Below are 15,169 nucleotides of genomic sequence, written 5' to 3'. Positions count from 1 at the left end.
ACTGTGTCCCCTTTAATCTGTGAAGGAAAGGTGATTTGGGGTCTCAAATTTCCTCTAGGAGGGGCACAGTCCTCTAGGAGAATCAGGCCAGTCACTTCATCAGAAAATCTGGATCAGGGAAAGTCAATTTTACAGTAGTAAGGAGTATACTTATATAGTCAAAGTTTACAGAAACTATTCGCCCACCCATCTTCTGTTAATCCTTTTAAAATCATTGGCAAACTTGATCTTTGTTAAGGACCATGCCTAAGTGAAGGGGCAGGTTAAATTTCCGAAGGCCCCCACAGCAGTGAATCATATAACACTTGAAGGAGTTGCAAAGCAGCCTTCGCAGACATTCCTTGTGGACTGGGAAGAAATAAATTGGAGGCAAGAGGGAAGAAGAGAGAGGTCAGAGAAAGCAATTACCTGTCAGTATCTTTGTATCATCATTATCCTTTCACATGAAGAGATCCATTCTACAGGTCCGAGTTAGACCTCCAGCAGCCACTGACAGGTGGCTCCTGTATCGCAACAGGGCTTTTTGTGATACCAGGGTAATGGTTAAACAATAAATGTTTCAAAATATTAAGAAAAAGAGGTCTATTTTGCTTCAGAGATTAATAATCAATTAAGCAAGAGGGGTAAAAGGTTTCTAAATTACTGAGCTAGTAACTAGAGAGATTTAATCTATTTCACTTCTAGCTTTTCTCAATCAACAGATAGGGATGACTAGAAATCTCTAGGCCATTAAACAATTAGTCTGGTTTTTCCACCAATTAGTTGAAAAAAAGTCAAGGGGTTATCTCAAATATTTTCTGCTGGAAGAGTGGTCTTTGCTCTTCTCCCAGAGCCTAATGATTAAATAGAGTCTTGATGCTGTCTTGAATTACCCAAAGTTATTATTCTGAGCAGTCCTCAGTTTCCAGTTTCACTCAAGGGGACCCAATTTTCTCTTCTCAGACTTCCAAGTGACTTTTTTATGCTTCTTTCAAGACTCTCCCATATTCCCTCTGAAATCTGGGAGAAAATAAATTTCTCTGTTTGGGCCACTCCAGCCTTAGTCAGGATTGAGAAATTTCCTAAACACAGATTGTTAGCTAGACACCCCAGACCTGACTCTCCAGGTGTGCTACACCCCAACTCCTGCCACTGGGCTCCCTGATAACACTCAGTCAGTTGGCATCATTCATAATTGTGATTTAGATTCTGCTACTCCAGCCAACTTGACTTAAGGGACATTCCTCTGACCACTCAAATGGGGAGTGGTTTACAGATGGATCGAGCTTTCTTGAAAATGGGGACAGAAGGGCAGCATATTCTGTGGTGACTCTCAATGGCACCCTAGAAGCTAAGCCACAGCCCTCTGGGACTTGTGCCCAGAAGGCCGAACTTATTGCCCTAACTAGAGCTTTGGAACTGGGGAAGGGAATGAGAGTAAACTTTTATACACACTCCAAATATGCTTTTCATATTTTGCATGCTCACGGGACTATGTGGAAAGAAAGGGGACTTTGGACAGCAAAGAATTCTCCTATTAAATATGCAGGAGAACTTCTACCGCTACTATAGGCTGTCCATAAACCCAGAGAGGTTTCACTCATATTTTGTAAAGGACACCAGAAAGGAGATTCACTTCAAGCCAAGGGAAATGGGGTTGCAGATCTAGCTGCTGGAATTGCTGCCCATTCACCCCTGGCTTTAATCTCCCAGCTCCCTGACTTTTTTTTTTTTTTAAGTTTCCAGACTTTTTTTTTTTTTAATAGCTTTTTAATTACAAGATATATGCATGGGTAATTTTTCAGCATTGACAATTACAAAACCTTTTGTTCCGAATTTTCCCCTCCTTTCCCCTCACCACTCCCCCAGATGGCAGGTTGACCAATACATGTTAAATATGTTAAAGTATAAGTTAAATACAATATATGTATACATGTCCATACAGTTATTTTGCTGTAAAAAAGAATCGGACTTTGAAATAGTGTACAATTAACCTGTGAAGGAAATCAGAAATGCAGGTGGACAAAGAGGGATTGGGAATTCTATGTAGCGGTTCAGTCATCTCTCAGAGTTCTTTCGCTGGGTGTCAGCTCCCTGATTCTTACACACCAGAACAAACATCCTTAAGCCAACTTTTAGCTATTAAACCTCCCCCTGTCCTGAAGCCTCTTCAGAGAAGGGGCATATACCCAGGGCAGATTAGTTTCAAGTTGCTTTTGATCTTTGTCAAAACCTTTACTAACCGGGTACAAGCTTTTCCCTGTGGGAGTGAGAAGGCTCTGGAGATATCAAGGCACTTGCTGAGAGAGATCATACTTCGCCAAAGGCTGCCTAGCTCCTTGCAAAGCAACAAATATTCTCAGGATTGTTTGCCCCTGAGCATGGCAACTTTAATTCCCCACTCCTGATTTCTGCATTCCCCTTTTATTCTCAGGTATTTCAGAATGCTCCTGTGAAAACTGGAGAAAGAAGGGTGAAACTGGGTTCTTCTTTCTCTCACTATAATCTCCTTCCTAATTTTTTCTCACTCCAAGGATGAGAACTTTGCTCCTAGTATTTTCTCTCTGGCTTTTTTTGATGTCATTTTGACTTAAACTGAGATCTTTTAGCCCCCTCCCCCCCATATAAACTGTGTACACTTTGGGAAGACTCGCAGATACTGGGAAAAGCCTGTAAACTCCCAGTTAAGTGATCTTATTCAATTTTAAATTGAATTGAATTGAAAAATCAGTTTCTCACAAGTTGGCCCCAGCCTCCAGGCCAAAGATCAAAGCAAGCCCTAATATATCTAGGGCTACTTACGCAGATATCTTTGCAGATGTCCTAAACAGGACTTTGCCCACTGTTAAGATATCTCAGGATTATGCTTTCTAAAAAAGCTGTCTCCTTAACAAGCTGTCTTGCTAAGACATTTTGCCCACTGATTAAGTTATTCTTTTCTCAATGTTAACCTTTGCTATCTTCTTTACAGGACCTTTTGCCAACTAAGAAGGCTGTCTTCCTAGGAGAAATAAAATCCCTTTTTGCCACAGATTTCGGGTTTGCGGGTTTGCAAATTCTTTCACATAGGACCTGTGCCTCCAACCAGAAGGATTTCCCACCCCAATTCTTACACCTCATCAATTCTATGGCCCCTGCCAACAGTTAGCTCCTTCTTAGCCTTTCAGCTAGGGAGCTCCGTGGGCAGTGGGGCCATTCAGGATTGTTAGTTTGCCCCTGACCATGGCAACTTTAATTCCCCAACTCCTGACTGCATTCCCCTTATATAGATCCCAGGCAAGTAAATTCTGAAAAGGGCCGGCACACTTGCTCTTTGCAAGGCGTTCTGCAGATTTTGTTAACACCTGTACTAAATGGGTAAAAAAACCTTCCCTTGTAGAGCTCAAGGGTTTTTTGCCAAAAGAGATCATACTTACCCAAGGGCACATGTTCTACCCATTGCACCTACTCTTTTGAGGAAACAAAAGCAAGAATTTGGGAAAAACATTCTTTGGTAGCTATCCTAGGAAAGCTGTTTGGATGAGAGGCATTTATTTATTTATTATTATTTTTTTAATATTTTATTTTATTTTATAATAACTTTATATTGACAGAATCCATGCCAGGGTAATTTTTTTTTTTTTTACAACATTATCCCTTGCACTCGCTTCTGTTCCGATTTTTCCCCTCCCTCCCTCCACTCCCTCCCCTAGATGGCAAGCAGTCCTTTATATGTTAGATATGTTGCAGTATATCCTAGATACAATATATGTTTGCAGAACCGAGCAGTTCTCTTGTTGCACAGGGAGAATTGGATTCAGAAGGTATAAATAACTCGGAAAGAAAAACAAAAATGCAAATAGTTCACATTCGTTTCCCAGTGTTCTTTCTTTGGGTGTAGCTGCTTCTGTCCATCATTTATCAATTGAAACTGAGTCTTTGTCAAAAAGATCCACTTCCATCAGAATACATCTTCATAGAGCAATTTGGAACTATGCTCAAAAAGTTATCAAACTGTGCATACCCTTTGATCCAGCAGTGTTTCTACTGGGCTTATACCCCAAAGAGATACTAAAGAAAGGAAAGGGACCTGCATGTGCCAAAATGTTTGTGGCAGCCCTGTTTGTAGTGGCTAGAAGCTGGAAAATGAAAGGATGCCCATCAATTGGAGAATGGTTGAGTAAATTGTGATATATGAATGTTATGGAATATTATTGTTCTGTAAGGAATGACCAGCAGGATGAATACAGAGAGGACTGGCGAGACTTACATGAACTGATGCTGAGTGAAATGAGCAGAACCAGGAGATCATTATGTACCTCAACAACGATACTGTTTGAGGATGTATTCTGATGGAAGTGGATCTCTTCGATAAAGAGAGCTAATTCAGTTTCAATAGATCAAAGATGGACAGAAGCAGCTACACCCAGAGAAAGAACACTGGGAAATGAATATAAACTGCTTGCATTTTTGTTTTTCTTCCCGGGTCATTTGTACCTTCTGAATTCAATTCTCCCTGTGCAACAAGAAAACTGTCCGGTTCTGCACAAATATATTGTATCCAGGATATACTGTAACCTATTCAACATGTAAAGGACTGCTTGCCATCTGGGGGAAGGGGTGGAGGGAGGGAGGAGAAAAATCGGAACAGAAATGAATGCAAGGGATAATGCTGTAAAAAATTACCCTGGCATGTGTTCTATCAATAAAAAGATATTAAAAAAAAAAAAAAAGAATACATCTTCATACAATATCGTTGTCGAAGTGTAAAGTGATCTCCTGGTTCTGCTCATTTCACTTAGCATCAGTTCATGTAAGTTGATGAGAGGCATTTATGATAGCCTCATCTCCCCTCCTCCCTCCCCAGCCTTCTTCTGAGTGGGTTTCTGGTTCCTGATTATTGTCCCTAGAATTAACTACACTTTTGTTTATTCTTTCTCTTTTGCTCATATTTAGTCCTTGTATTTTTAATATAATTAATATACTTCTTCCAGACCCTGAGTCATGAAATTCCAACCACTTGGTCAACCTGAAATCACCTGAGTCCTGATTCTGACATTCAGCACTGGACGCTACTGCCGCCTACAACTCACTTAACTCCCCTCTTTAGTCAGGACCCCATTGGGTAGGGCCAGCTATATGCCCCTTGTCAGCTTGAAGCAACTACAGAAGATGAGACCTTCGACCCATTGTCCCAAATGAATTTGGGGGGATGGCTTGAGGGGGCATGATATAAACAGATCTTTTGAGAGGAAAGGTTGGAGAGGCCCTGATCTGAACAGTGTCCCTGTTAATCTGTGGGGGAAAGGTGATTTGGGGTCTCAAACCCTACTCTAAGAGGGGTATACCCTTCTATCCATAAAGGAAACTCTCAAGATAAGTAATCTCATTCAAATTTGAATTGAATTGAATTGAAAACCAGTCTCCCAGATTCATCTGGTGATAGGCCCCCAGCTCAGGGCCAAAGATCAAAGCCGCCCCATATATCTAGCATTATGGCCAGTCCTAACTCTTTTTTTTTTTTTTTTTTGGCAGAAGTCCTAACAGGATTTTGCCCACTGAGAAGATATTTTCTTCTCAGTGTAAACCCATCTTTGCAATGGTCCTAACAGGACCTTGCCCACTAAGAAAGCTGTCTTCTTAGTGTCAATAAATCCCCATTTGTCACAGACTTTGGATTTGTGAATTCTTTCACAAGGGATCTTCGATATTGACCAAAGGAGATGTTTTGCCCTCTTATCTCACACCTCATCACCCCCTTGCAGATTTCAAACTATTTTTGGTTTTTGTTGATGCCTTTACTAATTTACAGCCTTCCCTTGTAGCATTAAACTCAAAGGCCTTCCCAGTTGGACTCATGTTTCTAGAATTAAGAGTTTCTCCTATTACCTCTTCTCCCTCAGACCTTCCTAGATATTCCTATGAACCCATAGAGGACTTAAAACTACTGTTCCACAGGATTCCTGGAAATACTAGAAATGTACTGGCCAGAGAAGAGTAAACTTGTCTGCGTCCTCCTTTTTATCATTCTAGCTTTTTTTTTATTGTTGCTATAATTGTCAAACCAAGATACACAGGCAAGTAGAGACTGATTTAATTTTAAGTGGAGATTTTAATAAGCCAACTGATCACATGGGGATTTGATCCAAAGCATATTTTGCAGAGAAACTGAAGCACAGAATTTATAGTTTTGACTAACGAGGGTTTGCAAGCAGAATACAGAAGGCAGAAATGCAACAGCCTACTATTGATCTAACATCTTGCAGCTGTTGTTATCTTTAAGAAAATACTTCAAAGACAAGAACAGGAAGACAGGAATGAACCTGACACTAACAATATGGGGACCGTAACTCAAGCCCTGTCAGGCAAGAAGAAAAGGGAGGTAAGGTCACTCCTGGGATGGTGATTCTAGGGAAGGACAAGCTTGTTAAGATATGAAAACATAATTTTAGCTTTGACATAACAGGAGGCAATATGGAAAAACATAACTCGATCTTCTGTAAAGGGCAGGAGATGGGGAGGCAAGGGCAACAACTCAAGTCATAAGGGAGTCCAGGATAATCTTGGACAAAGGATAGAGTCAGGGAAGGGGGCACCTGGACAATGTTTTTCTTTGCCTTCATTATATCACAGTGGTATGTGAAAGGGGGTCAGAGCCTCAAGGTTTAGGTTTTTCTTTTAAACTCAGTTCTCTCAGACCTAATTGCAAGAAAGGGGAGAGGGTATGGCTTATTATCCAGAGTCTAACAAATCTTCCACTTTCTCCAAGTTAATTCTTTTCTCCCCCCACTACTTGTGAACTTTGTATCTTCCAGACTCAAGGCCATGAACTTTCCAATCTGAATATCATGGGCTACCCGTTCCTCAGTTTGGACTCAACTAGACAGGGCCAATTGTACATCTCTTATCAGTCTGAAGCAGCTCCAGAAAATGAGACCTCATCCCTTTGCCCCAAATGAATTTGGGTTCCAATTGCTTTAGGGGGGAACGATGCAATGTAACTCCTAGGGAGGATGGAGCAATCAATAACCCTAAAGCTACCTAGTCTTGAGAATGCCACAGCAGTGGTGACTGTCAGATAACAATCTGTTGGCCAATAATAACAAAAGTTTCTGAGAATTCAATGATGGGATACAACTCCATCCCTAAGCCCTAGAATTCAATACTCCTCAACTCTACTTCTAAGACCACTCCTCTATTCTACCTTTAAGCCATAAAATTCAATAATACATACAACTCCACCCTTACCCCTCCTCAACATTACCTCTAAACCATAAAATTAGCTTATCAGTGACTTGAAGAATTTGATCTTTCTTTTTCCTATAAAAACATCTTCTTTCTCCTGGTTCTTTGCTAAATTCTTTTAGAACTTAGCCAGCTATCAACAGCATAATAAATCTTTGCCTCTTAACTTGAAGACAAACTGAGTTTGTACATTCTTTTGCCATATTTGGGACACTGATCTAAGGACTCTAAAATTTAAAACTTTGTGTTCCAAATTTTTCTCCTTCTTTTCCCTCCTTCTTCCTCAAGGAAGGAACTCAACAATATTATTAACCATTTGTCAGCTGGGGAATGACTTGTATTTGGTTCAGTTCCCTATATATCTGAGAAATGAGGCATTCATCAGAAATCATTGTTGCAAAAATTTTTTCCCCAGTTTTTCTGCTTTCCTTTTAATTTTGGTTGCATTGGTTTTGTTTGTGCAAAAGGTTTTTAATTTAATACGATCTATATTTTGTTTCATCCTAATTTTTTTCCTTTATAGATCTGACAGATAAACTACTATTCCATGTTCTCCCAATTTACTTAATAGTATGACTTTTTATGTGTAAATCATATACCCACTTTGACCTTATTGTGGTATATGGTGTGAGATATTGGTCTATACCTTGTTTCTACTGTTCCCTAGTAGTTTTCAAGAAATCTTAAAAGAAAACTGTTCAGTTCTCTTAGAATGAAAGTAGAATAAAAATAAAAAGAATTCATCAGTCACTTTCTATAAGAAACCTTAAAATGACAGCTTCCAAGAACAGCTCACATTCAGAGCTTCCACATCAAAGAAAAAAATACTGCAAGAAGGCAGAAAGAATTTAATTAGTAAGCCAGGATCAAATATAATTCAGCAGTTAACACTATAAAAAAATGGAGAACTTGGAATACAATATTCCTGAAGCCAGAGGACATAGGCTTTTCAGAGAAGAATAACTTAGACAGCAAAACTGAATAATGACCTACAGGGGGAAAATGGATTTTTGATGAAATAGATAACTAATCCTTCTGAAAAGCCAAATTTAAACAACTTTATTAAGAACTATTGTCTGTTCTCAGCTCTAATACTAAATCTGCACCTCTCTATGTTTCTTTGTAAAAATATAGTGTTGAAGCATATTGTCTCTCTCCCTTCCTTGGGAAATCTATGCAATTTGGATTTAGCTCAGCTTTAAGTTCATCAAGAGTTAGTTGAGCCTTCCTCTGTGACATTGGAAATGTCACTTCTTTAAGTCAGTCAATAAGCATTTTTTAAAATTCAATTTTGTTTAATTTTCAGGTCTCAGCTCTCTTCTTCCCTCTCCATCACCACATATATATAGTCAAGTGAAACAGATCTCTTAATTAGCTGTGTTTCTTTCAAAATATGCTTCCATTTGAACTCAGACTTCATCACCTCTCCTTCTGGAGGCAGATAGCAAGTTTCACCAAGAGTCCTTTGGAATAAAAGCATTTAAATACTTATTTTGGGCCACACATAGTTGCTAATCTCTGGAAGAAGAAAGTCTCCTCCAATCTTCCTTCTGGTACTCAGCTGTCAAAGCAATTTTCTCTAACAAATTTCTCTGAGTGACTTTCTCCATGGCACATGAGGCACTTAATAAATGTTTATTGACTAAATGCAGATGGGACAATGTGACCCCCTTACTCAACCAACTTCAGTATCTTCTTATTGTCTCTGGAATTAAATATAACTTCTCTTACAGCTTTTACAATCCTACACCACTGGGTCTTAACCTCCCTTTCTAGCCTCATTCTTATTCTTATTCATATATTCTTAGCTATAATCCTGTCAAACCAACCTTTCTGTTTCTCACTCCAAACAAAACTGGCTCCATTCCTAGAATGCTCTCCCTTCTCTCTACCTCATAGCATAGCTCAGACACCATTTTTATGCATAGAAGCCTTTCCTGATTCCCTGCCCTCCCCACAAGTGCTGGTATCCTCCCTCTCAAAATATTTTGCCTTTGTATTTATTTCCCTTTATATTTATGTTGTATGTGTGTACACACACACACACATACACACATATTTATTTAATATATATTATCTCTCCTATTAAGATATGAGCTCATTTGAAGTAGGATTGTTGCTTCATTTTTGGGGTACATTTCCCCTGCATCTAGCAAAGTTCTAGATGATGCAGGCACTTAATAAATACTTGTTGATTCATCACAAACCAGCATTTATTTAGCACCTCCTGTGTGCCAACACAATTTATTAAAAACCTCCTGTGTGCTAGGCAATGGGATACAATGAATGGCAAAAACCTTGTTCCCAGCCCTAAAGAGCTCATATCCCAATAAAGAAACAGGCAATTATGAACACAAATGATATATCTACATATGAATACATACATACATACATATCTGTGTGTGTGTATATATGTATATATTTATATATTAAATGGAAAATTAGATCAAAAGGAAGGAGAAAAACTTCCTGCAGAAAGTGGGATTTGAGCTGAGTGTTGAATGAGTCCAGGTGAGAAGGCAGAATAGTACAGGCATGGGAAACAGAGAAAAGGCATCAAGTCAGGAGTTAGAGTGCAAAGTGAGGAGCAGCAAGAAAGCCAGTGATGTTTAATCTAGCATACTTGCTGATTGATTTCTCAATCCTTTCTAGGTCTAACATGTCCAAACTTTTTTTTCAATATGTTCTCTGAAAGCATTTCTCTACATTTGCTGTAAATATTACTACTCCTATACCATCAGATTGGGGGGAAAGGGGAATGAAACAAGTTGCCATCACTTGCCAAAACTGCCTTTTAACAATTTATTTTGCTTTAATTAAAACAATACCACCAACAACAAACATACACTTCTATTAAAAAGTATCCTATTTGCTAAAATAATACATTTTGCTAAAAATATGGGCAATTTCATTTTGCATTAGATGTCTTTAAAAGCCGAGTGACATAGGAATGTATATTTTTATTCAAAATAAAAACATTGTTTTAATATTACTGCTACTCAACTCATTCCCACCTAATTCAGTTCCTTAAATGTCAACTATGAAGATACAGTAACTAATTCACTCAATCATTCAAAACACAGGTTTAGATTTCTGCTGTTGGATGAAGATATTTTATAGGAATGTGAACTCAACAAATAACTTCTTTAAAGTGTAGGAAAACAACCTGCGATCTCCACTCAAACGTATTTGACAAAAAAGGAAAATGACAAATGTCGCAGGCATTGTGGGGAAAAAAGGTACACAGATGTTGCTGTCATTCTGGAAAGTACTAGGAAATGCCCCCAAACTATTCAAAACTAACCATTGCTAATCTGTTCAAAAACCTCTTATCAAACAATATCACTAGTAGGCCTATACGCCAAAGAAATTAAAAAAAAAAAAAGAAAGGCATCCAGATATACAAAAATAATTATATCAGTTCCTTTTATAGTAGCAAAAAACTGTAAACTAAAGAGGTGTCCATGAATTGGGATGGCTGAAAACATGATATGTGAATATCATAGAGTATTATGCTATAAGAAATGATGAAGGGGATAGTTTTAGAGAAATTTGAGAAGAAATGAACTTTTTCACAGTGAAGTGAGCTGAGTTAGAAGAACATTTATTAATTCATAATAATATTGTAACGGAAGATGACTTTGAAAAACTTAGGAAGCTTGACCAGCCATAATCTCAGAGGATCAGTGATGAAACATACCAGAGGGCTCAAAATGCAGAATAAAACATTTATTTCTGGACATAGCTAATGTAGGAATTTGTTTTGACTGATTATGCATTTTTGTTCAAAGTTTTGGTTTTTCTTTTTTTTTTTTTTTCTTTTCTTTTTCCTTGATGATGGGGTGAAGAGAAAGGAGGTGGGAATAAGAGCTGGAGTTGATCTCTAGAAAAAAGAAAAGAATAAAGGGTCATGAAGAATGTTTTTAACCTCTCAGAAAAGAGGCAACTGAGGGTATTCTCCCATCAGCTGGAGTTCACTGGGATCATGGTGCATTACTTTGGGTATCTCTTTCTCATCCAGGTAGTCAACAAGCATTTATAAACACTTACTATATGCCAGGCACTGTACTAAGCACGAGGAATACAAAGAAAGGCAAAAAGTCGATCCCTACGCTCAAGGAGCTTACAGTCTAATGGGGAAAACAGCACGGCAAACAACTGTACAGACACAAAATGGGAGATAATTGACAGAGATCGGGTCCAAGCTTAACGGGGTCTGGGCAAGGCTTCTGGCTTTGAGTTGCCGGTTGTCCATGCTGCTGAGGTTTGTCTGTCAATCGGACTTTTATTTGATATGGAGTTTGTGAATATATAAGAAACATTCCTTCCCCTTTAAGCTCTCAGAGATCGGCGATGTTTCACCTTTGTCTCCGCCTCCCCAGGGGCCACCAGCTGGGCCCGGGTCTCGCTGAGTCACAAGGTCCTCCATTCACAGAAAGAACCACGGGCATCACCTGCTGCTTTTCTGGGAGCGGGGACTGTGTCATTTTGCTGTTTGTATCACCTTAGTCTGTTCTAGGAACCCTAAAAAAAATGCATGCTGCTTGACTGATGGATTCTCTACCTGTAAAATAAATGGGTTGGATTGGACGATCTTCAAGAATCCTTCCAGCCCTGGGAAATATTCTCCTGAAGGAGAGCGAGCGGGGAAGCTTGGCGGGAGCTGAGGGAGGTCCTTGGGGTGGGGTTTCGACCCTCATAAACCCGAGGGTCTCTGCCTCAGCTCTCACATCCTCCAGCTGTCCCGGGGCAGTTTCTCTCGCTCTTATATGTCCCTGTTCGCCTCAGGTTGCTCCGGCTGCCGGGCTTTAGCTGCTCTTTTCCGCTGCCCTCAGCCTCATCGTATCTCAGTTTCTCCCGAAGCCGAATTCAGAGGTTCGGCTACGGTCAGCCCCATCTAGCCCTGGTCAGCCCGAGGTACCTCCAGCACCCCGCCTGCAGGAGGCTCAGCTCAGGTCAGCCCCGTCACTCTTGGGCTCCTCCAGCACCCTGCCTTCCAGAGGACCGCTCAGGACCCTTTCAGCATCCCACTCTCAGAGCTCCCCTCGAGTCTGTCCCGTCAGTCCCGGGTTCCCCAGTTCAGGAACCTTAGCTTGGGCTGCCCCAGCGATCGCTGATTCCTCCAGCACCCTGCCTTTCGGAGACTCCTCTCCGATCCATTCCTGTGGTCCCTGGTTCAGGGTGAAGTTCAGCTTCAGACCCTCCCCTCTGGTCAGCCCTTTAATTCCCTGGTTCAGCACCTCCCCTCTCCCGCCCCTTCGGTCCCGAGCTAAATGGTTTGCGTCCGGTCTGCTCCGTGAGTCCCCAGTTCAGTCTGAAGTTCAGCTTCAGCAGCTCCCCTCTAGCGAGCCCCATAGTGTCCCGGTTCAGCGGCTCCCGTCCGGTCCGCCCCGTCGGCGGGGCGCGTGAGCCCCGATGGCCGGGAACACCCGCTCTCGCCCTGCCAGCTCCAGTTCCGCGTCTTGCTGCTGGGGGACGCGGACGTGGGCAAGTCTTCTCTGCTGCGACGCTACGTGGAGGGAGACTCCTGGGCTGAACCGCCCCCCAGCTCCACGGTGGGCGTCGAGTTCTATTGCCGTATTCTGGAGCTGGCCTCGGGTTCGAGGGTCAAGCTGCAGTTCTGGGACACGGCCGGTGACGAACGCTTCAGGTCTGAGGGAGCAAAAACTGGCTGGAGAACTGGGAGAGAGAAAAGGGTGGGGGGATGCTGCTAGAGCTGGCTGACGTGGAGCTGGAAGGGATCCTAAGCACCGAGCGCCCCAATTTGGCTGTTGGGAAACCTCCGTGTCAGGGAAGGGAAGGGACTTTTGTCTGAGGTCACACTATGTAATATGGGGCAGAGCCGAATTCTAACCCAGATCCTTTGGGCTAAAGCAGTAGGAATGCTAATGGCGAGTTAGAATTCTGCTGCTGCTTTTCCTTGTTTCCTTGAGCAAGCCGTGCCAGCCTTAGTTTCTTCAACTCTATAATGGGAGGATTGGAAGTTGGAAATGGCTGGGAGGGGGTGAGGATCTTAGACGTGGAGCTGGGTGTGACCTCATAGGTCCTTTCTCCCCATTTTACAGATGAGGAAATTAACTAATTGAACCAGGCTTTTCTTAGTGTTTTAAATCCTTTCATTTCCTCACAATCCAACAGACATTTAAGTGTCTACTGTATTTTCCTGCCAAGTATTAGGTGCTGGGAATCTATTATATTCACTTATTATTATATGTATTATATGCCTAAGGTAACTTAAAACAAAAAATCTCTACTCTCATTTTACCTTACACCCCTAAGATCATGCAAACATTATCTCAGAGGGAGCAGCCCTGGATTTGCTGTAGGAGTCCAGTTCTGTCACCTTGACTTATTAGCAGTGGGCCAATCACTTCTGCTTCAATTTCCTCACCTATAGGCCAGAGGTCTTTAAGATGCCTCAATGGCTTCTGAAACCCTTTTCAGCTCTGTCTGAGTGCTTAGGATCCCATTGAGAAGGATAACTAGACTGGGGCTAGTTTTTGGAAGACCTGAAGGGGGTTGTCAAAACCCTGGAAGCTGAGGGGGTTGACTCTAGGCAAAGGAGTGCAGTTTGGAGGGAGGCAGGAAGGTCTCTGCATTTATCAGTAAGATTCTCAGAAGTCTCACCTCATAATAACCAGCAGGTAGAAGGGAAGATTTTCATGACTGGTATTTCAGAGGACTGTCTTCTTAAGATAGAAGCCTTAGTTTGGGGGGTTTTTCTATTTTTCTCTTTTTTAATGTATTTATTTTTAATACACATTGCTTTATGAATCATGTTGAGAGAGAAAAAACAAAAGGAAAAAAACATGGGAGAGGGAAAAAAAACCAAAATGAACATAGCATGTGTTGATTTACATTCAATCCCCATAGTTCTCTTTCTGGATGCAGAAGGCATTTTCTATCCAAAGTTTATTGGGATTGCCTTGCATTTTTTTCTCCTTTGATAGTAGGTTTGGGGTGACTTTTTCTGGGGTACAGGACCTCACCTATCTCTTGACTCTTCCCTTCTCTCCTCCCAGGAGCATAACTCGGTCCTTCTACCGGAATATGGTAGGTGTCCTGCTGGTCTTTGATGTGACCAACAGGAAATCCTTCGACCACATAAAAGACTGGTACCAGGAGGTGGCTTCCATGCAGGGACTGGACAAGGTTGTCTTCCTGTTGGTTGGCCACAAGAGTGACCTGCAGCAGGCTCGTCAGGTGTCAACCCAGGAAGGAGAAACTTTAGCTTCAGTTCTGGGTATGTCTTTCCTGGAGACCTCGGCCAAAACCAACAGCAATGTGACTCTGGCCTTCGAGACTCTTGCCTGTGGAATCCAGCAGGCCCTCCAGAATGGGGAGATCAAAGTGGATGGAGCCTGGAGGGGAGTCAGGATTATTCAACCAGCCCAGCCCCCCCTAAACCAGCTCAGAAAAAAACCAACTGGTCAGTGTCAGTGTTGACTCAGGAAGTTAGGTCAAGGTGGACAGAATGGGCACAGAGAACCCAAGCCTGAGCTAGTTGGTCCCATTCCCAGGACCCAAGAAACTCAAAACTGGAAAGAATTTCTGGTCCTCTACTCCAGAGAATAGTGAAGCCCAGAGAGGGAGAGTTATTCGCCCCACCTCACACAGCTCATCAGTGACTGAATCTCATTAGAATCCAATTCCCCTGATCCATACTTCTAATGCTCTCTATTATGGCAAGCTGCTTCTCTGTGTCCCTATTCCTCTGAGGAAAGACCAGCAGGCTAGATTCCCTTGCATCCACATTGAATTGCCTGCTGGTAAAAGATGAGGAGATCTATTGTCTCTAAGATAATTGTCTTCATGCAATGTTTTAATGACTCAGTGGACCTAAATATGGTCAAAAGAGGTTGGACACAATTGAAAACAACTGAATGGTGATTGAGGTCTACAAAAGGGCCTTCCAAATAGTATCTCATTTGATCCTGATAACAAACTTGGGTGGTGCTGCTCTATT

The 15,169-nt window shown here is 41.5% G+C and overlaps 1 protein-coding gene across 1 annotated transcript; it reads left to right on the top strand.

Annotated features, from left to right (window-relative positions):
• Window positions 1-11,556: 11,556 nt before the first annotated feature.
• On the top strand, window positions 11,557-14,649 carry RAB42 (RAB42, member RAS oncogene family). Its single transcript, XM_051990823.1, has 4 exons — window positions 11,557-11,696; window positions 11,992-12,158; window positions 12,574-12,853; window positions 14,226-14,649. The coding sequence occupies exons 1-4, from the start codon at window positions 11,557-11,559 to the stop codon at window positions 14,647-14,649; spliced, it is 1,011 nt and encodes a 336-aa protein (XP_051846783.1).
• The last annotated feature ends 520 nt before the right edge of the window (window positions 14,650-15,169 follow it).

The sequence above is a fragment of the Antechinus flavipes genome, chromosome 3, assembly GCF_016432865.1.
Source record: "Antechinus flavipes isolate AdamAnt ecotype Samford, QLD, Australia chromosome 3, AdamAnt_v2, whole genome shotgun sequence".
Taxonomy (NCBI): domain Eukaryota; kingdom Metazoa; phylum Chordata; class Mammalia; order Dasyuromorphia; family Dasyuridae; genus Antechinus; species Antechinus flavipes.
The sequence above is the reverse complement of the archived record's forward strand: the minus strand, read 5'-3'. Positions and strand labels throughout refer to the sequence as shown.